Source organism: Mytilinidion resinicola (genome assembly GCF_010093595.1).
Source record: "Mytilinidion resinicola strain CBS 304.34 unplaced genomic scaffold BDZ99scaffold_29, whole genome shotgun sequence".
In the NCBI taxonomy this organism is placed as follows: Eukaryota; Fungi; Ascomycota; class Dothideomycetes; order Mytilinidiales; family Mytilinidiaceae; genus Mytilinidion; species Mytilinidion resinicola.
Window position 1 is genome coordinate 423,955 of NW_022985465.1, and position 22,906 is coordinate 446,860.

Sequence of the window (22,906 nt, forward strand, 5' to 3'; positions counted from 1 at the left end):
CGATGGCGAAAAGACCATAAATACGCATGGATTCTCGGAAGTGCACCGAGGCACCCCGTCCAGTGGCAAATTTCTGTATTCAGACCCGCATCATGGTGGTAGTTGGGGTGGTAGTCCGGGCATCCGAGCCATCCAAGACCTGGGCGTACGAGACTGTGTCGTCGCGAGGGTTGCAGTTACGTCCTATGTGCTCAAGCCGGACAGCAACACCGCCACAATAGATAACGCCAGCGACTAGAGTCGCGGTTTATGGGCGCCAGCAGAGCTTGGTCGGGGGAGAGGGTGGCAAACGATCATTGCCAGATCCGGAAGGATGAGAAGAGTTGCCTCCATGTGCAACGTGATTATGAGGGCCACCTTGTACATCGAGACGCGGCGCCCAGCAGGACGAGTTGGAAATGCAATGTCGAACTCAAGGAGTGGAGGTGCGAGGTCACGCTGGACAGAGAGAGGCGGTGCATCTCTACCTAATTCGAGATACCGATGCTCGATGTCGTGTCAAGCAGGAGCCGAGAGATACGGCGACCGATTGCGAGAAGAAGACGGAACGCGTGACTTGAGCGATATGTTCTTCTCGCGGTCCCGAGTATGTCTGTTCCCGGATAGGTCGGACGACCTAAACTTTACATCGCCCCTTTGTCTCTAGAGGCCATCCGCCGCCGATGCCCCGACCATTCTGGTCTTGAAGCAAGGGCGCTGTCCGTTGAAGAGTGGGGGTAAGAATACAGCGATACCAATGAGGGCGCCATGTGCGGCTTCTCTCTGCGTAGGCATGAAGCGAAAGCGTTAAGAGATGTCGAGAGGCAGTCTGACGCAGCTAGTGCGCGGATAGGCGGGTGCCTGGCCACGTAGAAAGAGGAGGTTTTGGGGGGGCGGATAAAGATTTTCAAATTTCTTCTCGCGTCACTTTTCCAACCACATGAGCACAAGCAGCAACGCAGACGGGAATCCGAAACCCGTGTTTTCTAATACGCGTGGATGGAGCGCGGGTCGAGACCACTTCGACTCCACCTGGAAGTTTGAGTACTGTTCGGGCTGGACGTTAAGATAGACCTTCTGCGCTAGCCTCGATGCAGAACATGCCAGACAGCGGACCGTCTTGGTGATGCAAATAGGACAAGTCCAGCGCAAACATTATCAAGCATATCGCCAGAAACTTGAATTCTATCTTTCCATAAGCTCCCCTACCTGTTGCTTCTTATTCTCTTTCTTCCGCACTATTCAGCCTCTATTACCAACTCAACCCACAATGCTATCGCAGAATGCCATCGCCCAGCCCCTCTACTCTATAACCCTCACCTAAAGACACTATTATAACATGGCCGTCCTAAATATTCAACAGCTTCCGCCCCCTCTCCCAACTGTCCCTCTTTAGACCACCTGGAAACCCAGATAGGGATGAACGGGTATATACTCACCTCTTAAGTAATCGTTAACCTCCTCTTTTATAATTAATCCTGTGCATATAGCGAATACGCAATTAATACCGCTCAAGCTAAGCCAAGGATCACTCGGCCATTTAAACGGGCTCGACACCCACCAAAAGTTAGTTTATCCTGTCCCAGCACCGGGCTAGCCTGCTACAGTCGCGCTACCGGTGGATGAAAAGCAAAAGGAACGGACCGGAATGTTAATATCCGAGATTGTGGAAGCTGCCGCCTCCAGAGAGGACGAGCCCGTTGACTCGAAGAAGCGGAAACTGTCCACAGTCGAAGCGGAAGACGCTGAATTAGCTGATGTGCGACCGGTCCACAACAGTTGAACAGCCCTCTTGCACTGCACCGGTGGTCGAAGTAACTCAATTACCACGTCCAATTAAGAGGATGAAAGTCCGCAAAACTGCCACCAATATAGCTGGCATCTTTGCTGACGCTGTAGGCCAGCGCACCAAAAAAAGCATCCCTATTTCATAAGCAAAGAGAGCATGTTTACACAGAAAACCACACCAACAACAAAGAAAGGCGACGAGTATCAACTGGACTACTAGGACAGGCCCTCTCCTAAGCCCGACAAGCTCGTCGCCATTAAGGAGCACATCGCCGCCCACCTCTCGCAATCCAACATCGCCATGTTCTTGTGCTTCCAAGTACTGCCGCCATTCAATAGGTCCGTAGCCCATGTCTCGCAATCCGACCTCGCAATGCTATCTTGTGCTTCCAAATACTGCCGCGATTTGGTTGAGCAGTACATGCATCGGAGTATTTATATCATCAGGGATTGTGGGAGACGCTTGCTCGGCCTCTTCGATGCTATTATAAAGAACCCAAAGCGTGCAGAAGAGGGACAGGGCAAGTTGGAGGGCGCCAAGGACAAGAAAGAAGAGGAAGAGGGAAGAGAACTCGAGAAAGCTAAAAGCCCCCTAAAGAGGATGATGACAATAACACTAGGGGTGAGGATGAAGTCGAAGAGGACGAGGATGATGATCTGCGCTCCGGGTTCTCTACTATGACGTCCATTACTTCTAAATATCGCGGTACTCTAGCAATTAAAGACACCCCGGGTCTCGCTCGCTCCTTCACGCGGGCTACGGACTGGTATGCTAATCCGGCATCCTTGGAATTAAGCGTGGTTCAGAGCCGCTCTGAATATGGCTCCGATGACGGGTCCGACGACTTGGAGGCGGGAGATGGGACGCTTGACTTTTCGCTGGCCAAAGACAAGCAGCTTATTGCGGCCCCTTGGACATTGACAGCTGCGAGCAAACGCCATGTTCCTGTCAAGCAGCAGTCGAAGCAGCAACCACCCCGACCAACTATCTTCTCCATCGGATCACTTCCCACGTCTGCGTCTTGCCGCAATCCGATATATCCATCCCTCGAACTGAGCACGCCCTGGCGCCGCATCCAAGGCGCCATCCACTATCCCTCCTTCTCCTTCAGTGGCTAACATCAACCGCCGGCAAGCATTCCGGTAGCTCTCCGAATGCCGTACTGATCCGTATGTGTCGCTGTGGTTAGACAATTCACCTCGGCCACTCACTTTGGAAATTCACGAGGATGCTGAGAAATACTTCTAGCTCCAACCACAGCAATTTCGCTAATATCAGACATGCTCCCCTGCTCATGATGGTCTAACGGAAGACGTTAAAATTCAAGGCATCTTGTTCCTCGCTCGGAGGGTGATGAAGACGAAGCCTTTATCGTGACGCTGCTAAGGTTCGAATCCCAATGAATCGACTTCCAGGGAGCTCCTATGTATGGTTACCGATTACCCTCAAAGGGCCAAGCCCGCAGGCTAGATCGACTGAATGGAATCGAAGCCGGTTTGACTCTAGATTGTATTCGCACAAGACGGGAAGAGGGCAATGGGATTGAAGCATTGTTCATGGTAAGTTTCTATATCACTGGATAGTGATTGAAGCGTTCACGATTCACAATGCGAGCCCGCTTTCTCATCGTGGTGCTTTCACGGGAGATGCTGTCTACCTGGCCCCATCTGCATTCACTCCATAGAATGCTAACAATCACTCCATAGAGTGCTAACAATCACTTGAGCGCCAGTATTTAATCTCCCCCTTTTCTGCGTCAACGGAATCATCACCGCATCTCCTGTCAACACCGCAATCGTCAAACTCCACAACCACCACATTCAAGAATCTCCCATACACTTGTCAGCAACACCAACAGGATTCTCCACAATCCCCTTCAGCATGTCGAATCGACCGATATGCCCCCACACCCTTGAAGATGTCACCCGGGCCGAGTTAGCCGTAGGAGCTAGCTGCGAAATGTGCGATGCTGTTTTCTTCACGGCTGACGCAGAGGGAAATATTGAAGTCCCCGTTCGCCTCTCCTGCGATGCGAAGCATATTGTAGGGAAGAACTGCATCAGCAACTGGTTCCACGATGACAACATCACTTGCCCTGGCGGGGAAACATGCCGGACACGCAGCCCGATACTTGCAAAGACTGTGCCCTCGCCGAGCGGAAGCGCGGTAATCGATCGGGAACTGTCATTGTTTTCGAGGCTGACGACATGTGGGAGTCTTTGAAGGAGAAATTGGATGCCCTCGCGGACGACGACCCGAAAATCTTCCGACTGGTAACGAAAGTCAAGGAGAAACTCTACTCCTTCCTGAAGAACAAACTCCGCCTACACGATAAACAGATGCACCCCCCAGGAACATTTGTGAGGATGATCGACCCAGTTGTCAACACTGCTAGCAAAGCGGAAGCTACGAAGCACTACGGCAAGAAGCTTCTCGCGCCCGACCCAAAGAACCGCTTCTCATGCTCTCCCAACATTCTCGACAATGTTGATCTGAATGACAATGAGCCAGTGCCATGGATCACCGCATGCCTCCGGGAGTGGACGGAAGAGATGCTTGAGGAGTTCGGCGTAGAGAATCATAACCACTATCAATGGGGCTATGACCAATCGTCGGACTACAACGTCGTCGAGGCCATTGTGGGTCACCGACGTAACCCAGATGGCACGGTCACCTACCAAGTCCGCTGGGAGGGACATGATCATTGGATCATGGATAGCGAATCGAGTTGGGTTCCTGGAGCCAGCTTTGAGGACCCCGCCTTATTTGCTCGGGACGATCGGCAGAATGCAATTCCCGCATTCACGAATGAAGGTCGGACTTGGCCACAGGGAGACGGATCGCAAGCGAAGCATCGTCCCATGAAGACAACCGCTATGAAGCGGAGCAAGCACGGCAGCAAGCAATACGATGGCGACATTTCGGATGACCAGCACGGCAAAGAGTCTCGCCTCAAGGACGGCCGGAATAAGAAGGTGACCGCTACGAAGCGCAAGAACCACGACAGCAAAGAAGATGACGGCGAAGGTGCGGGTGTGCAGCAGGAGAAAATATCCGGTCCCCCGAAGAAGAAAGCTAGGAAGTAGGAGGATGACGGATGAGCTCGAGCTGACAAGAAACTCCGAAGCGCGATCAATTTTGTGTGGCTAAAAACCGTTACTAGACAAGATTGCGGGAGCGAGTTTCTTAACACAGGCTGTAAATCTGAATAGCATCAGTTCAGTGCCAAATGACTTATGCCTGTAGGTAGATATACAGCAATGCTAATCTCCTCCTTTTCTATCGCAAATGTAATTCACGTGACTAAGCTGCATATCATACTTCAAGATCTAAGAATACTCACCAAGCCTTTATTACGTATAACATCTCTTCAAGTTCTGAAACATCTGAACTCCTGGCGCGTCCTCGTCAATTGCCCGTCATCCCGGACATCCATTGACGAGCGGATCCCGCCCACACTTGTAAGAACTAATCTTGTCGTCAAAGAAATGACTATCCCCGGCGAAGTCATTGTGGGGACGGAGGCACGTACTGCAGACGATGAAAGTCAGCGATTGATTATTCCATAAGCGCCCTCGTATGGACGGGATTAAAGATAGCGACTAGCGATTCTCTCGGGATATAGAGGGAGATGCTCATCTTATCGCGCCCTAGGTCCGCTCGTTATTCCTAAGGTTACCTACTATAGTGTTTTCAGTCGTTTTTAGTTCACGTGACCAGATCTAACCAATAAAAAATAGGGGAGGGATATTGGCACACCCCCTAATCACTCTACGCACACCCCCTTTTCACTCCACGCACGCCCTGTCGCTTCACCGCCTTTTAATTGGCTCGGAGGGGACGCAGCTTCCTCCGGGCATTCACTTTTGCGTCTCTCTGCACGTGATGCTATATGCGAGGCCGTACGTAAGCTTGCACGTGATGCTATACGCGAGGCCGTACGTAAGCTTGTACGTAAGCTCATACGCGAGCTCGTACGCGAGCTCGTACGTGAGCTCGTATGTGAGCTTGTACGTGAGGCTATACGTAAGGCTATATAAATTGGAAAGACTATATAGCCGTACGTGAGGCCGTATAAGAGAGGCCGTATATATAGCCATGTATATAGCATTATATGCAGCATTACTCGCGGCATCACGTACAGCATCACTCACGGCATTATGTACAGCTATACGCGCAGTGCCTATATGCCTAGGAGGATGCCAAAACTATCAAAACATCGCCTAATAGAGGCTCCTTTCCATCAAGCCTGGCTTGCCTGCACTGCCGCCTGCATTGCCGCTTGCGCTCGCTCGTTCACTTCCAAGAGGAGCACAAGCGGAAGCTCCGAAGAGTCGGTCCGGCCGCTCCAGCCAATTAGAAGGTAGTGAAGCGACAAGGTGTGCATGGAGTGAGTGGAGTGATTAGGGGTGTGCCAATATCCCTCCCTCATACCTTTGTACAAATTCTAGGTACGAAGGCATCGGCCCGCATTTTGGCGCTGAAAACCGTAATAACTAGCTCCACCGTAATAACCTCATCACTTACGTTATGAACTTAAAACAACCCGGCGGGGCCCGAGTACAGTGTGGAGAATTCAGTTCCTCCACCAACCACTATTAATAAAGCACCTCCCCTTCTACAACCCCACAAACTTAACGTCCATCAAAAGGAGGCTAAATTACTCAGGTTGCAGCACTACAACCTAGGATCAACAACTCATATGCCAGAAAGCTACTCTCCGAACATCAGCTGTAGAGAACCCAGCTGAAATCTCAGCTGTAGAGAACCGAGCTGAAGCCTCAGCTGTGCAGGGCTCATCTGAACTTACTAGCGCGCCACCCTGGGGGTGGCCCCCTTCCTTCCCCTAGTATATATACAACTAGCTAGACGTCTATAGAAATCAGAGTTCACATCAATTTCAACCTGAGTAAATTTAGGGACGGGTTATTCCGACGCTGGATCCTTTTTGACTTGCCTCATCAGCATAATCAAATCGCACCCGCCTAAGCGAATTCACGATAACCTGCATCTCACATCACAGGTCCTCAATATTCCATTCATGTTCTTTTCAATCTGCGATCATGGCTACAGCCTCCGAACTCGATAAAATGAGGTGTAACCCGATCAAGGAACGGCTAGGTGCCTTCCGTCGTCTCTTTGAAACTACACGTTCTGATCTTGGTGTCGCGTTGTCGTCCGGTGCCGTTCAAACTGTCTTTGCAACGGCTGCCACCCTAGGTATGGCTCAACTTCTTCTAGCTAGCTTCTTTGTTAACGTACATAGTTGTCAAAAACCTAGTACTCGACCTCATCCAAGCTCTGCAGATGGAACCAGCTGCTCGTACTCTCCCTTCCCGAATAGCTGACGGAACTGTCTATGGCGACCTTGCTTTGCTATACGGGTGCGTGCATTCGAACCAGTTGGATATCGCATTAGCTATCCCTCTAGTGGAGCTGATTGTCAGGAATGAACCTGGCACACCGACTTCGAATGACGCGGATATTTGGCGTACGGTGTTTGAGTTGATTGCGCGAACGCATCCTCCGACGCCACCGACTGCCTTCGAGAAAGCCGTCTTCGACACGCCACTACGATCCAGCTCGGCTTCTCAGAGAGGGATTGAGCAAACACACGATGAAGTTGACCAGCGGATACTTGAGAAACTCACAGGGCGCGTCTACTTCGATGTTGGAGGCTTCTACGAGCGATACTTCGAAGGGAAGTGCTGGGCGAACACCGCGAGGGATATCTACGAAGAGTCAAGAGCCCAGTGTACAGAGGGTCGCTGGACCGGGTGGCCAGAGCCTTCACTTCAAGGTCCATTTTTCGAGTGGTTCATGAAGTTCCAGGATTCCGTCAGCGGGCTTCGCCGCAAATACTACACATCAGCGAATAAAGCATTAAGCGGCTCAGAGGCGGATCGCAAGCTTGACATTTTCCTCACCCCTGCCGACGCTACCTTGCCGGACGGCGAGCACGATTGGTCAAATGTACTTGTCATTGGGGAACACAAACAGAATCCCGACGAGGATCGTTCTATAAAAACGCTGGTACAGTTGGCGGGGTAGGCGCGGGAAGTGTTTGGAAGTCAACCGGATCGGCGATTCGTGCCTGGTTTTACGATGTGCGTAAGTCTGATGCGGCTTTGGGTGTTCGACAGATCTGGACCGTACAACTCCGAGAAGTTCGATATCCACATGGAGCCAGAGCGGTTCATCAGGGTTATTGCTGGGTATGCGCTAATGACGGAAGCGGAGTTAGGGTTGAATACGTTTATCAAGCGTGATGGGAACAGCAAGTATATCGTCGTACGCGGAGTGAGGATCTCTCAGGAGGACCACCCGATTGCCTCGCAAAAGGCTATAGTGTGCCGAGGAACGACATGCTATCGAAGAAGGAGAGGAGACTCAGGAGCATGGGAGCATGTAGTGAAGTTCGCTTGGCCGTCTGATAAACGGCAACGAGAGGGTGATTTATTGAAGTTGGCCAAGGAAAGGGGTGTCAAAGGCATTGCTGAGTGGTTCCATCATGAGCAGATTACTATCGACGAGAACCCGGACACCATCGCTCATTTCCGAAGAGGCATGAAATTTGGGGCACCACGGAAGCTCTCGAGCAAGGCCTCTTGGGTTGATGGTAGTGTGGAGTCCAGCCGGGCGTATCCGAGAACAAGAAGTCTTAGAAGGTCAAGGAGCAGTGCGGCTCGCTTGACGGGTCTGGGAGTTAGGACAAGCAGTACCACAATTTCATCTTCTGGGAAGAAAAGAAAAAGAGATGGAGAATTCGTCGATGGCAATAGTAGGAAGAGATCCAGATTAATCGAGCCAGACACAACCGGCCATCACAGCATTCAAGAAGCCCAGCCTGACAGTCTAGCAGGCCGTGAGAGTGAGACTTACGGCGACCAGATCCACTGTTGCTTAGTGATTTCCCCAGCGGGCCAGCCACTCCACGCATACAGGTCAGTTGGAGAGCTTTTATAGGCACTGCGTGATGCTATCCGGGGTCACAAGTCACTTCTTGAGGATGGGAAGATTCTTCATCGAGACATTTCCGAAAACAATATTATTATCACAGAAGCTGCCGCTAAGGGAGACCTAAAAGGGATGTTGATTGACCTGGACTTGGCGAAGGAGTTGGACAGTGTGCCGAGTGGAGCTAGTCACCGGATTGGCACTATGCAGTTTATGGCGATTGAGGTTCTCCAAGGCAAGGGCCACACATACCGACACGATCTTGAGACATTCTTTTACGTCTTCACATGGATGTGTATTCGTTATGGCCACGATTACATGGATAACGGGCAAGCCAGCAAGAAAGGGCTATTGGCAACAAGTAGGTTGCGGCGATGGTACACAGGGACGTATGCAGACATTTCCGACACGAAACTTGGCCACATGGATAAAAATGGATTTGAGAACGTCATCGCGGAGTTTGCGCCAAAGTTCGAGGGCCTGAAACAGTTGGCTCGCGAGCTCCGAAATGTCCTCTTTCCAATTAGGGACGGAGCAATCTTTACAGGAACGTTCCGCGACAACAATATAATGTACGATGGGATGATCAAGGCGTTCGACAGGGCAATCGGCTCTCTGGGAAAAGAGGTGCAAGCAACTGCATAGGCGAGGCGAGATATACGACCACAGAAAGAGGTTGTGAACTTGAAGCACCAATAAGAGAGACAACAAGTTCATCGCACTGTCGCCGTGTCACGGTTGACTGAGATTCAAATAAGCTGTTGATCGTATTATCAAGAGAGTAAATGGGATGCATAATAGCAGAATGCACTGTGGTGATGGTTGACTGCCGAATGATCGATCACATTCGTCACACTGAGAGAAGTGAACGGGAGAGTGAAGACGTGAGGTATTTTTAGTTTTGGCTGCGAAGGGTCTGGGGAAAACTGTACGATATAACGATATCAGGGATGCCCAATGAACGGTGGCTTATTGTATAATACCCCTTGATGTGCATCTGAACCCCCCAATCCTCCTCGCTTTGAACGTCGCTTCCCTCGACGGTACTTGCTCCCGCGTTGGGACTGGCCGACAGAAGGACAAAGTCCTCATTAGATATTCGTCCCAGCAGATGCCCAGGGGCAAGTAGGCACACAGAGCTTGAGCTGCTCTCTGTCCGCCTGTGGGAGGAAGCTTACTCGCTTCTGGGACGGACCATGCTCCGGCGCATGCGTATTGCGGGATGAGTCCTGCCTGGAAACATTTTGAAGATCTAGTCCCAAGGCTTGCCCTCCTTCTTCCATGACACCAAGCGCTGGTCGTCTACAGGGTCCCATGGGATATTCATCCTCACGCTCAAACCGCCCTGCTTCTCGGCCTCGCTCGAACACCCGTCATCGTCGCTGCTGACATCGGGATCGCTGTCGCTCAAACCACCATCGTCATTGTTGCTTGGCGGCTCGCACCTTCGCGATGCAAGAGCTCTAGCATCAACGGCTCTGCCATGTTGGGGTCCGGTACGCGTCGCATCGACGTGGTCACGGCCTGCCTCCGCGGTAGTCGATAGAGCCGTGCCACTGGACGAGAGCCGGGATGAGGCATGCCAGCTGAAGCCACTCAAGAGGTACGAATGTTGCTCCATCGGCTTGATGGTGAAGTCGTCGATCTTCCCCACGTGGCCGGTGCTCGCGATAAGTCGGACAACCTGGGCGGGAGAGACTCCTTGCCCGTCACAACCGTCCCGGACGACCGCCGTGAAGGAGTAGCAGTGTGCGGAGTGCGGACGGAACGTGATCTCGGTCAGCGTCGGTGGGGTAGCTCTGCATGATCGGCCAAGGCTAGAGTCGTCAAGCGGCATCGTTTTATCTATGCTTTGTGACATAGAAGGCGCCGGTGAAGGCAATCGACCCTTGGCACTCGAGCTCGCAGCGACTCTTGAACTCTGGGCGAGAGGGGAGTGCGACTTAGGATATTGACGGCGGGATTTGGAGAGAGGTCTACGCTGGCGGGAAGAGCTCTGCTGAAGAAGGCGCCTGCGCTTCTTGCGTGTTGGGCTATCGTGAGATATTTGGCAGGGCGTGGTTTCTTTTCATCGTCCTCGGCAGAGTCGGTGCTGTTGAGCTCGTCGTCGCTGTCATGATCGCTTCGGCTTCCTGCCTCGTTATGATTCGGCTCTGGGGATTGTTCGAGGTTGGGAAGCGATTGCCTTCGGTTGGCCGGCCTTGGACTTCCACCAACCCTTTCGGCCGTTTCTGCCGGTGCTACAATATTCACCTCTTGCTGCGGTCCCTCGTCTTCATCCTCACCATGGCCTTCGTCCTTCTCCTGCTCCAGCTCTTCCTGCTCCCTCTCACCCTCATCAATGGGGAACGTGTCCAGTGCAGGATTAGCCAGCCCGTGTTCGTCTGCTACGCCTCGACCGGTACGAAGACGACACTCTTGACTGAGTTAGGTCTCTGGCGACGCTCTGCAATGGCGTGGAGGTGGGCTCGAAAAGGAGGTCGTGGCCTCGGATCTGGCATGGCGCGATCCTTCTGTACTGATGCTGTCGTGCAATGGCTCGCCCGAGAGGCGCGAAGAAGGGGTATGAGGATGTACGGAGTCTAGCGTCGAAGCTCCTTGTTCCGCAAGCCGCATACGCGGAGTCGTCTCGGGGTAGTCATTAATATCGTGCCACCCATCGGAACTGGAAGTAGGGGCCGGAGTTGTCGAGTCGATGACTGTCTCTGGGCTATCGAAAAGTCTAGCGCCTGGTGCTGTTGCACTTTCGGCGCGAAGACTAACGCCATTGGCTTCGGCTTGGAGGCACTCAAGTCGCCGTCGCCCAGTGGGACAATTGGATCGTCTGCACCGTGTCAGAAAAATTGGCCGTCCATTTCCACAATGGAGGGTGTAGTGGGCGCGGTTCACCTAGACTCCCGCTTGAGTTATCGCTTTGCACTGACCTGCTCTGGTCGACAGAGCCACCCCTCTCATCCGCAGCTACCTCCTTAACTCCGCCCGTCTTGTCTGGGCCTCGAAACCCCGTTGTGAAGCCTTGCGCTTGTAGCTTGGTGAACAGCAATTCTTCGATTATGGAGAGGTCTCGGTCGTTGTCGTTTTTGTTGTTATTTGCTTTGTCGCTGCCGCCGTAAACAGTGCCGGTGCCTGGTCAGATTCCTATAAGTCAGTCGCTGTCGCTACAAGCCAACACATCTCCATTACCTACTTTGAATTCCGGGTCTGTAGCCCCCATTATCATCAGCTGCTGCCGCTGCTGCTGGTTGCGGGTTGCTGTCATTTCTGCGACTGGCCAATGTGCTGCAACGAGGGCAGGCCTCATCCACGGCGTCTTAGTCTCCGGGGCGCGCTGCATCGCTGCAGTGAGAGGCGGTGATGGTGCGACAACGAGGCAGATTGCAAGAGGGTCTGGACGCTGTCGAGCTTGTAACTTAGCTAATGCGAGGCGTACCTGCAAGGGGATCCGTATTACAATTGCTCAGCAGCATCGAAGCTGGAGGGGTGACTGAGTGCATCATGGGGCCGAGGGCTTTCCCGACAGTGAAGGGCAAAGAACATCCACGAACGTCGATGACACTGGATGGAATGGAAGGCCGGAGGATTGGAGGGAGCCGCAATCCTCTCTTGAACAGGGGCGGGCCGATGAAGACTCGAAGTTCAACAGCACGATGCCAGCGAGGACAAAGGAATCGCTAAGACGTGCGATGCGCAAGATGGACTGACAAAAAGGGCCCTCGCAAAGGACTCTCATTGCACATGGACAACTACGGTGAATGTAACGTGGAAGATGCTTTGGCGTTTCATGGCGTTTTGCAGCACGCGCCAATAATACTGTGCCGCAACAGCCACTTCACGTTGACTTTTGGCAAGCGCCCCTTGTCTGTTGTAGAATGTTTCTACGTGCCCAGCATCGGCCCTTGTGGAATCGCCAAATCCCGGAGCAACTAGACGCTAGACCAAAGAAGGCACATCCTGATATCAGGCCACAACGCACAACGTTGCAGCACTCCTTAAGGCCAAGCACAAGATCTGGACGCTGTACCACACCCTCGCTCAGCTATATTCCGATATCTGCATTAGCAAAGCCTTACGGCCAACAAGCTAAGCTAGTGAAATAATGGTACTATAGCATTGCGCTGAAGGGAGTTCGAAGGCGGAATCATTATTTGATTCTCCGTCTTCTTCGTGTGAGGAGCACGAGGGTGAGGATTTGTTCGATTCGCAAGCGAATTCACTAATGACTAAGCCTTTGCCTTCCCCGCCACTATCCCCAGGCGCTCCACCACCGATTTCATAAACGGCCCTAAACCCCAAAGGCCGATATTATTGAGCCCAACCACAAAGTCCTCCCCCTGATCCAGCAATAACGCATTACAACTGTCCAAAAGCGTCGATCCGAACATGCGCACACCATCTTCAACGAGGGTCCAGTGGGCCCAGAGCTCGTGGATGGGGCCTTGGGTGCAGATAGTGAAGAAGAGCGGGGGTTCGGTGTTCGAGGCTGTGGGCAGAGCATCGGAACCTGTTGCTCCGCGATCTACCAGGTTATCCAGATCAAGCTGTATCTTGAGTCCACAAGCCCCGGAAACTGCAGCTTGGTTTTTTGCCTCGAAGATTTGTTTGCCGGTCGAGTAGGCCTTGCCCTCAACAACAGCAAATGGGAAGGCGAGATCTAAGGCGCGTGGGGCGGGTACTGGAATCAGCATTGGTTCAAGCGGCCCGTCTGGCTCGTGCTGCACCATCTCGTTCTGGAGCCATGTGAGGAATGTCCTGGCCTTGACCTTGTTGAGATTTTGCGACGAGAGAGCAGAGATGAGAGCCGAGAGTTGTATGCCCATTGAGATGTCGGGACGGGGGGTTTTGATCGAGGATCCCCGGGGGGGGGGGGGGGGGGGGGCGGAGCAGGCATCGTGCTCGACTCCTGGGAATCGTTGGCTGGCGTATGAGTGGGTGCGTTGGTCATTGAGGATTCGGGGGACATGTACGGCTCGCCAGCAGACTGCTGCTGGCGCTTCTGCGGTGGGGCCCAGACGTCGTCAACCTCTAGTTGCTGGACACCGGACATGAAGCTCGAACTGAAATGCGACTGCGGGGGGACCACTGGCTTGAGCTCCCCTCGCCAGTCGGCTTTTTCATGGGTACAGAGGTTCTTGAGACCCAGAGCCTTGAGGGCAGTGTGGAGTGGATCAATAAAGTCATCCTCGCCAGCCTGAGCCCTGACATTCTTGAGGCAGCCGTCGCGGAGTTCTTGGGCTGTGACGCGGAGTTCAGATCGGCGCTCCTTGGAGACTTCGGCGGTGATAATGCGGTCGATAGCGGCTTGGATATAGTCAGGCGGCTCAGCGTGCATGTGGATCTCGACTGCCGCAAGATTCTTGTAGCGGTAGATGGCGGCGGTGTTAGAAGAGGGCTGGGTTCGTTCTGTCCCCACTTCCGATGGGGTTATGGAACGCCGTGACGAGGTCCGTTTGAGAGCCGGAGCATTGTTGGCTGCAAGGTCCATGTCTTCCCCGTTCCATATTTGCAAGTTTTTCTCAAAGAGCTGGTCCTTAGAGAGAGGGAGGTTTTGCTCGTTGGCTTCAGCTTCAAGGTCTTTTTGCAAGTTCTCCCCAGAGAGCTGGTCCTTAGAGAGAGGGAGGTTTTGCTCGTTGGCTTCAGCTTCAAGGTCTTTTTGCAAGTTCTCCTCAAAGAGCTTGTGTTCAGAGGGAGGGAGCCCTCGGGACTGTTTGGAAGGGCGCACGTTTTCCAGCTCGTCGGCTTCGGCTTCAGCTTCAGAGTCTTACGGACGCTTCCGTTTGGTGACGGCTGGCTGAGAGATGGGTGCAGGAGGGGTGGGAGACATCATATTTCCAGCGTAACGTGCAGTGCAGCGCTGGAAATATGATGACGGGATGATGGAAGGATGGATGCAGGAGTGTCGGCGCGAAGTCGGATGGGGATGGAGGAAGCGGTTGGCGTTGGCGAGAAGATTTGACGTTCCACTGAGCGGCATGTTGTGTTTATCCGCTAACCGAACAGCGCTACCCGTATGCGGCGGGTGGGCCATGTCAATTTTGAGGCTAATATCCCAAAGGCTCGGTTCCGAAGATAGTGCAAGTCTACCACCCCTGCAAGACCGCTAAGGAAAGAAGGTGGTGGCCGTGCACGAGGTGGGGCAGACAATCTGCAGTGGGATGAACCTTTCTTCGGCCACCGAAAACCCGGCCTGCTGGAGATCAGAGGTTCAAAAAGCTCTTGGCGCTAATGGGTTTGAGGATTACTCAAGGGCTTGGCAGTTGTGGTGGCATTGAGCTTGTGAGATGTACGGAGTACTTGAGAATATACGTATGATCTCTGCTGTTATACCACCCCGATGTGCACACCCTCTAACCCCCGCTGTTCACGTGACCACCTCCCCAAGCCGCGCAGAACGATGCCCTCATACTCCCTCCGTCCTTTCGCGCGCTTCGAAGCGCACACGCTCCCTCTCGCTGAGATGAGCCTGCCGCCGAACGGTCCATCGTCGACCGATGGCCCTCGTCTTCCTATCCCACGCAAAAAGGCGCCGGGCTGCACAAAGGAATATAATCATGGAGAGCGGAAACGGTGGGGCGCTGAACAAGACTCCAGCACAGCAGCGCGACATCGAAGCCTGTCTCACGGCATTAGAAAATGGACACTGCAGATGGCGCTGATCCAGACACAATTCCAAGGACCCATAGTGATCCCGGCCGGCCTTCGCCGTGATAGCAACACCCGCCCAAAGCGAGTGAATTACTACCCTAAGAGTTTCAAAGTCAGAATGCACAAGCATTTCACGAAATCCTCTGCCGTCATGAATATAGGATTTCACGCGTGGCCGATATCCAATGCCTCCATTTCTTCTCTCCTTGACCAGGCCAGCCTTGATTACAGTGAATCCACACATCAGCTGGAGTTTCGCTCTGCTCCTTTACAAGTGTCTGCCCTCTGCGACACTGAAATATGCCATCTGTCCATGACCACTCTTCGCGCTGCTGAGTCGTTGCAACTGCCCGGGAGCTTTGCGAAACGGGAATAACTCGGGTTGTAACAGCTACAACCTAGGATCAACAACTCATACGGTTCACGGTCACCTACGTACAGACTTGGAGTTGCTGGCATAGTAGCTGCCTACATGCCTAGCCAGTTACAACTTCTACAGAGAGGGGTTGGGGTACGGTGGCCTACCCTGCCTAATGCTGCCTACTGCTGCCTCCAATTAGTGCTTCTGCCTATGCATACAGTCACTTCCTACGTAGTATATAGTTTGGCCTTCGGGCCCCCGAAATAAGACAGAGTTCACATCAATTTTCAACCTGAGTGAATAACGGCGGATCCATGGCTGTGTGAGCCGTCGGTAGATTCACCGGCGTTGCGTTGCATTCGCTCAATCTGTGAGGGCTTAGAACGCTTGCTGGAACGTTTAGCCGGTGGTCTGTAATCCGCAAGCTCCTCTGTTGAACTATCAGGTTCCTCGAAGTCCTCTTCATTCAGCGATCCTGATGCATCACCCGCTGCATCACCTGCTAGTACTGGTGCTTCAGCTGCAACAGGGCTGGCTCTCTCGTTCGCCTGCTCAATCGCCTCGTTCCTCTGCTCTTTTGCCCAGTCTCTCGCATTTCTATACGCCCGGGCACCCTGTCGGAAAGTCTTAGCAGTGTCGGTCATTGCAAAGGATCTTAGCTGAGTCATGTAGTATTTAGGCCGGCCTCCAGCGCTGGTTGGCTGTGTACGGTGGCTGGTGTACATCCTGAGAGTGCCGCCGTGATAAATCGACGTAATGGTATAAGCGTTGTCGGAAACCGGCTTATCTCTCCCGTATGACCGAAGACTGTGCATGCCTCTCGCTCCCAATGCGCCGTTGTAACAAGACTCAGGTTGAAATTGATGTGAACTCTGATTTCTATAGACGTCTAGCTAGTTGTATATATACTAGGGGAGGGAAGGGGGCCACCCCCAGGGTGGCGCGCTAGTAAGTTCAGATGAGCCCTGCACAGCTGAGGCTTCAGCTCGGTTCTCTACAGCTGAGATTTCAGCTGGGTTCTCTACAGCTGATGTTCGGAGAGTAGCTTTCTGGCATATGAGTTGTTGATCCTAGGTTGTAGTGCTGCAACCTGAGTCAGGCACACTGGTATCGGGATATCTATAACCATGAGGATAAACGGCGTTAAATATAAGGTGTAGTTGAAAGGCAAAGTTATAAACCCCGGTGCTCTTTGTTTTTGTCGTATTCGTGGTGGGCTCAGTGCTCGGGGGATTCACTGAACCCTGTTGTTGGCCCTGTTGTCGGCCCTGTTGTCGGCCCTGTTGTCGGCCCTGTTGTCGGCCCTGTTGTCGGCCCCGTTGTCGGCCCCGTTGTCGGCCCTGTTCTTGGCCCAGTTGTTGGCTCCAAGAACTCGACTGGCTCGAGCTTATGGTGCAATTGGAAGGATGGAGAGGTTCGGGGTACTAGAGAGCATCAGCTTTGGCGCCAGCGGGCAAGTATTTTATAGCACATACGTTCCTCAGATTTGAGAGGTCTGGGCCACCGTGTCTGGCAAACAGCTTTATGTCTTTCAGGGTCCTTGGATTGCAAGAACGGAGATCATGGGCCGTGTCTTGGGCAGTTTGGCGATTTCTCTTTGACTCAGTTTGGCGATTGCTCTTTGACTCGGTTTGGCGATTTCTCTTTAACTCAGCGCGGAAGTTTCGCGTGACCGGCCGGCGGACTTGTTGATACAATGGACAGGGCGTGGTTGGAGCAACTTGAGGGTTTCTTCAGTCTAGCTCTCTTAACGCTTGTCTCGTTAACCAGATCTTTGATAAGTTATTCCAAAATGCCGGTGGTAGTTGGGATCCGCTGGGATAGCGGACCCTCTGCTTTTTCGGCGCTGGTTGCGATATTTCGTTCGGTTGAGGCCGCTCTGAGCGTTGACGTTTGCCTGAAGCTGCGTGCCGCTCAGCTAGAGACATTGTGCAAGCAGTGGTGGGTTGATGGAGTTGGTGGAGTCGCCTGATAAGTAAAGGTGGCAGGGCTTTGTTCTTTAATATTTAAATAGGTGGTGGTATCTACAGCGTATGGACGCTTCCGGTGAACTAGCGCGGAAATCAAGCCACAGGTGAAATAGGTAGGATTAGAACGGAGGAAGTCCTTTTCCGGACTAATGCATACCGGACTAAGCCGGACCTGCTAAAAGCACAGTACCGCGAGGCGTTATTTTCTAGATTATCCTCCCTTTGCAGCCGACTTTTGTGGCTTGATTTCCGCGCTAGTTCACCATACGCTGTACGTATGGATGCAGGCTTGGCGTGGAACGCCGGAGGGCTTTCTTGCCCTGGCCGCCGCTGCGTATAAAGGCGCGTTCAAGGCGGTCGAGGGCCGCAAGAGCAGCTTCTTTATGCCCTCGTCCACCGCAGCTCGACGGGCGGCCGCGCGCAAGTGGAGGCGACACGCTCGAGTGGCCCGTATGGCCCCAAAGCGCATCTCCACACCGTCACGCCAATTGCGCCACTCCGCACTCGTTCCTTGAACCTTCAGTAAACTATCCGGCCTCAACTCTGCGTCTCTATCCTTCTATTACCCCAAGCCGTGCAGAACGATGCCCTCATCTTCCCTCCGTCCTTTCGCTCGCGCTTCGAAGCGCACACGGTCGACCGCGCGTAAAAATGCTTCTGGCGCGCCGTCGCAGATTCAAACCCGATCTAGCCTTCCCGTGCCGGACACCCCTGCCACTTTATAGCGATTTTAAAATCTGCACACGCGTTGATATTTTCTTGTGTCGTTACGCGGTGGTGTTTCAGCACACAGGGGGGAGGTTAGACCGAGGGCTACACAAATGAATACATTTATGGAAACCGAAAATGGCGGGCGCTGAACAGGACTGCAGCATAGTAGCGCAACCGGCCACCAAAGCCTGTTGTCTCGCGGCATTTGGAAGGCGACGCTGCGGATGGCACCGATCCAGATGCGACATCACGGGTGACTCGACCCGTGGTTGTCCTAGCCCTCACCGTAATGGCGACGCCCGCCCAAAGCGAAGAGCGCGGTGATGACTGGGCCCCTTCGGCCTCGCAAGCTAGGGACGATTTATCCAAATTTCAGAAGTTGCGACATTTACATCTCATTAATTTTCTCGCTTTTCACGCAGCGCAGCTAGTGTATAACGTAATCATATCCAATTTGCAGCACAGAGGCTTCCGCAGGCAGTGCAGGCCGCATATTAGTAGTCGGCTTCTGGCGTCGCGTTGATAAATCAAGCTTGTGGTATGCTGTCTGCGCAGCCCGTGATCCCACCCCTCCTCTCCCGCCCCAATCCACCGGGAACTACGGCGGATCCATCACTTTCTTCAGCACCGCTAACATCGGTATTGCGTCGCTTCGCATGAGGTTGTTGGCGACGAGAACGTTTGGCTGGGACTCTGTGTTCCGCAGAGTCTTGTATTGAACCATCAGATCCCTCGAAGTCCTCTTCATTCAGCGATCCTGATGCATCACCCGCTGCATCACCTGCTAGTGCTGGTGCTTCAGCTGCAACACGGTTGGCTCTCTCGTTCGCCTGTCGAATAGCTTCGTCCCTCTGCTCTTTTGCCCAGTCTCTCGCATTTCTGTACGCAGTGGCTCCCTGCCGGAAGGTGTCGACGTTCCCAGTCATTCCCCAAGTATTGATCTGATTCATGTGGTATTCAGGCTGACCTCTGGGACTAGTTGGCTGTGCAGGGTGGCTAGTGTATATCTTGAGAGCGCCGCCATAATAAAGTGACGTAATAGTATAGGCGTTGTTATCGGAAACCGGCTCATCTCTTCGCTCATCTCTTCCGTATGACTGAAGACTATGCAAGCCTCTCGCTCCCAATGCGCCGTTGTAGCAAGCCTGTCGCTCAGTCACAGCATAAGATTCATCCGGCCCCTTGGCCGCCAGGAAAAAGTTTGGCACAATGGGAAGGTTATGCTGCGTTAAAGGAGTGATATACCCACCAAGCTCGTTGAGGACTTTTTGAGTGAGCTGTTCTGGGCGCGCGCCGTAGTAGACGTCCGGGTTCCCAGGTGTAAGCGTGCCATCTGTCAGGGGGTCGAGGTTGGTGAACGGGACTCCTCCCGAGCGGCATCTAGCGTCCGCGATCTTGCCTTCAATAATAGGAAGTACCAATTCTGATACTTGTTTCTCTTTGCGGGCATAGTGGTCTGCCCGTTTGAATTCTTTAAAGTCTTTATTGGAAAATTGTGAAAGAGACGGCCGAGGTCTTGCTAATATTTGGTTAATATCCTCCCAGTTATTTGGCTCTGCAGGCACGCTGCCATCAGGGTATTCGTATAAGTCATGATAAACACCATAATCAATAAGATGTTGTTCAAAGTCACGGTCATAGACCCCAGTGCTCTTGGTTTTTGTTGTGGTGGGCTTAGTGCTTAGGGGATTTACTAAACCCCGTTGTCGGCTCTGAGAACTCAACTGGTTCGAGTTCATTGTGTGGTCGGGAGGTATAGATTCGGGATACTAGAAAGCGTCATTAGCTTCGAAGCTAGCTGGCAAGCATCTTGCAGCACATACATTCCTCAGGTCCGACAGATCTGGACCACCGTGTCTGCTAAACAGCTTTACGTCCTTTAGGGTCCTCGGATTGCAACAGCGAAGATAGTCGGCGGTGTGTTGGAGGGTTTGGCGATTTCTCTTTGACTGAGCGAGGAAGTTTCGAGTGGCCGGCCGGTGGACTCGTCGATACGGTGATCGGGGTGGGTTTGGAGAAGCTCGAGCGTTTCTTCGGTCTAGCTCTCTCAACGCTCGTTTCGTCAACCAGATCTTCGATAACTTATCCCAAAATGCCGCCGGTGGTTGGGATCCGCTAGGATGGCTGAACCTCTGCTTTTTCGACGCCGGTTGCAACATTTCAATCGGTTGAGGCCGCTCTGAGCGTTGACGTTTGCGTGAACTAGAGAGCTGTTGTTCAGGCATATGGCAAATGTCAACCACAAGATATCTAAGGTATGCAGACGGATCAAGGCCGGGTGAAGAGCGGCGCTTATATGGTGAAGCTAGCTTAGCAAGCCACTATCTTCCCAGAGTGTCATCCGGGCCTGGCTGCGGGCTAGGCAGTCGAACGTCAGATGGTCTTTGTGTCGCGGGTCGCACGAGCTAGTCCTGATCAGCAAGCGCCCCGATCGAGCCCGACCAAGTCAAATTCTTTGAAGAAGGCCGATCGTTACTTCAGTTTGTCTACGCCGCCTAATAGTTCGTGACTGCGTGTTTGTGGTGCGCCTAGACGCGGTCGCTGCGCTGGGATATCTGGGCGGTGGATGAAGAGACAGTATGGTATATGCGATGGACGCTATGCGATGGACGCGATGGATGTGGACGCGATGGATGAAGGTGTGAGAGCGCGAGGTTCGAGTTCGAAGATCCGTGCACAGGATAGATCACATGATAAACCGAGCTTACCCCACAAGCTAGTGGAAAGTTGGAACGCCCCACCAGCAGCGACACGCTAGCCTAGCTCAGCAGTGCACCTTGCGAACTCCACACCATAAAAAAAGCAACACTGCAAGAATATAACTGGCAGTTCATGTGGCAGCGTGGCAAGATCAATAAACGCGTGCGTCCAGATGACGAACGCGATGAGTACGATGGAAACCAGAAACGCGAGATGAATGAGACCGCAACCATTCCAATTTTCCAGCACGTCGACCAGCGATATGCCAAAGGTACGCCACGCGCGTCCCGCCGGACCACCATGAACTTGCACGGGCTTTGATTCCTAATAATGCAGTCAGCTTTTCTCCTCTAAGAGCAAAAGATAAGGAATACTTATAAAAAGAAAATGGGAGCCGTCTCGACGGGATGTAACCGAACGAGACGGCATTGTGAATCGGACATCCACGACACCACGACGTCCCTCTTCCCCTCGCAGAATGCCACAACTTCAAGCCCCAACCTAACCGCAGTCATTAACTACCGGCTCTAGCATAGAGCTTAACCTTACACTTACATATCCTTACTGAAAGCTATTCCTAAAGACGCAGGCTTACAGGTAGACTAACCTAAAAGCAATAGTAAAACAAAGCAGCTGGGGGACAGTAGAGACATATAAGCCTAAGCTTTGAGCCTTCCACTGGAGAGGTCCCGTCAACCGCTATCCGTGGATCCAGCTGCATCATTTCACTGCCGCTTTCATGCCCGATAAACTATGCTGTGACTGGAGCATTGCTTCAGCTCAATGCAGGCCAGATCGAGCTCCGTTAGATGCCTTTGCCAGAAAACCGCGTTGCTGGCCAGTGTAAACGAGAAGATGTGACGACCTTGAGCTTCGAAAGAACGCCTACGACCGCCTGCAAGAACCAACTCACCGCTTCAACCCTATCCCACCCATAAGCCCTTGCTCTTTCTTCCAAAGCCAAAAAGCATCTCCATTGCGTCTCCAGTCCTCAGTATACGCACCACATCGCTCGATGTCCGGTATAGACTGAATCTCTCTGTTGAGCAGGCATTCCTCTCGGAGACTAGTTTTATGTTTCCTCGCCAGCACCGCGACGGCGACTGGCGGGCATGTGCTCAGCTTGAGCGAAACGGATAAAAGACATCAGTAAAAACCGCTTCTTTCTCCTACAGGAGGTAAGTGTCCAATCGCGTCGCAAGCAACGTAAAGAGACGGGTGATCGGCGCTCATCGATCGAACCTGCGAGATACTGAAAATCGGATGAAAATCAGACTTGCAAGTAGATGATTTGGCGGTTGATCGGTGGCATCGCATTGAGCGGCTGTACTGGGCTGGACGCCGCGCGTACAGGCTTGCTGAGAGGGCTCGAAGATAGTGGTGGGTTAGAGACAGGTCCAACGGAGCGGAGGAATAATATAGACGCTGTTGTGTTAGAGTGTATGGGACGTCTCCGCTGATAGCAGCAATTTTGGCATGATCGGGGTTATTCTGCAATCTTTTGGCTCTTCCGGGATCCATGTCCATAGTGCAAGTTCACAGCTCGTCAAAGACTTCGGAACAGGAGCATGGCGACGTGTCGAGTATTGACGGGTGGTGTCAGCATTGAGTCTGTGTGTAAGCTTCGAAAGGCTTCGCTCATGCAAAGCATGATTCCGGCGTAAAGACCAACCGAGCGATGTGATCTTGCGATCGAGACAAAGCTTCCTGTCTGTCTGTTGTGAGACCAAATCTCCTCAAGAGAACGAGTCGCGCTCAATCCTCCATCCATGGGAGCGGTTCGAAGGTGCCCGCAGA

General features: G+C 52.8%; 10 protein-coding genes across 10 annotated transcripts; 6 read left to right on the plus strand and 4 right to left on the minus strand.

Annotated features, from left to right (window-relative positions):
* Nucleotides 1-1,627: 1,627 nt before the first annotated feature.
* On the plus strand, nt 1,628-2,886 carry BDZ99DRAFT_527082 (uncharacterized protein; the record flags this gene model as incomplete). Its single annotated transcript, XM_033726204.1, has 3 exons — nt 1,628-1,738; nt 1,988-2,198; nt 2,366-2,886. 3 exons carry the CDS (start codon nt 1,628-1,630, stop codon nt 2,884-2,886), a joined length of 843 nt encoding a protein of 280 aa, XP_033569956.1.
* A 1,637-nt stretch (nt 2,887-4,523) lies between these two features.
* On the plus strand, nt 4,524-4,965 carry BDZ99DRAFT_468642 (uncharacterized protein). The gene has a single exon (XM_033721302.1). The coding sequence runs from the start codon at nt 4,645-4,647 to the stop codon at nt 4,852-4,854; it is 210 nt and encodes a 69-aa protein (XP_033569957.1). The 5' UTR covers nt 4,524-4,644; the 3' UTR covers nt 4,855-4,965.
* A 1,866-nt stretch (nt 4,966-6,831) lies between these two features.
* Nucleotides 6,832-9,370, plus strand: BDZ99DRAFT_503654 (uncharacterized protein; the record flags this gene model as incomplete). Its single annotated transcript, XM_033723978.1, has 4 exons — nt 6,832-6,988; nt 7,035-7,815; nt 7,912-8,639; nt 8,829-9,370. 4 exons carry the CDS (start codon nt 6,832-6,834, stop codon nt 9,368-9,370), a joined length of 2,208 nt encoding a protein of 735 aa, XP_033569958.1.
* A 236-nt stretch (nt 9,371-9,606) lies between these two features.
* On the minus strand, nt 9,607-12,059 carry BDZ99DRAFT_576555 (uncharacterized protein; the record flags this gene model as incomplete). Its single annotated transcript, XM_033728592.1, has 6 exons — nt 9,607-10,646; nt 10,706-11,142; nt 11,245-11,435; nt 11,489-11,549; nt 11,615-11,851; nt 11,909-12,059. 6 exons carry the CDS (start codon nt 12,057-12,059, stop codon nt 9,978-9,980), a joined length of 1,746 nt encoding a protein of 581 aa, XP_033569959.1. The 3' UTR covers nt 9,607-9,977.
* BDZ99DRAFT_178876 (uncharacterized protein) lies at nt 12,015-12,435 on the plus strand. Its single transcript, XM_033713034.1, has one exon. It carries the CDS (start codon nt 12,143-12,145, stop codon nt 12,398-12,400), a length of 258 nt encoding a protein of 85 aa, XP_033569960.1. The 5' UTR covers nt 12,015-12,142; the 3' UTR covers nt 12,401-12,435.
* Nucleotides 12,436-12,456: 21 nt separating this feature from the next.
* On the minus strand, nt 12,457-13,573 carry BDZ99DRAFT_468643 (uncharacterized protein). The gene has a single exon (XM_033721303.1). It carries the CDS (start codon nt 13,540-13,542, stop codon nt 12,946-12,948), a length of 597 nt encoding a protein of 198 aa, XP_033569961.1. The 5' UTR covers nt 13,543-13,573; the 3' UTR covers nt 12,457-12,945.
* A 1,543-nt stretch (nt 13,574-15,116) lies between these two features.
* BDZ99DRAFT_527088 (uncharacterized protein) lies at nt 15,117-15,743 on the plus strand (the record flags this gene model as incomplete). Its single annotated transcript, XM_033726205.1, has 1 exon — nt 15,117-15,743. The coding sequence occupies one exon, from the start codon at nt 15,117-15,119 to the stop codon at nt 15,741-15,743; it is 627 nt and encodes a 208-aa protein (XP_033569962.1).
* BDZ99DRAFT_468644 (uncharacterized protein) lies at nt 15,743-16,026 on the plus strand. Its single transcript, XM_033721304.1, has one exon. It carries the CDS (start codon nt 15,840-15,842, stop codon nt 15,993-15,995), a length of 156 nt encoding a protein of 51 aa, XP_033569963.1. The 5' UTR covers nt 15,743-15,839; the 3' UTR covers nt 15,996-16,026.
* Nucleotides 16,014-16,576, minus strand: BDZ99DRAFT_468645 (uncharacterized protein; the record flags this gene model as incomplete). Its single annotated transcript, XM_033721305.1, has 1 exon — nt 16,014-16,576. Exon 1 carries the CDS (start codon nt 16,541-16,543, stop codon nt 16,016-16,018), a length of 528 nt encoding a protein of 175 aa, XP_033569964.1. The 5' UTR covers nt 16,544-16,576.
* A 2,199-nt stretch (nt 16,577-18,775) lies between these two features.
* BDZ99DRAFT_178900 (uncharacterized protein) lies at nt 18,776-20,901 on the minus strand. The gene is made up of 2 exons (XM_033713035.1): nt 20,233-20,901; nt 18,776-20,178 (listed from the first exon to the last, which is right to left on the minus strand). Exons 1-2 carry the CDS (start codon nt 20,632-20,634, stop codon nt 18,937-18,939), a joined length of 1,644 nt encoding a protein of 547 aa, XP_033569965.1. The 5' UTR covers nt 20,635-20,901; the 3' UTR covers nt 18,776-18,936.
* Nucleotides 20,902-22,906: the final 2,005 nt, after the last annotated feature.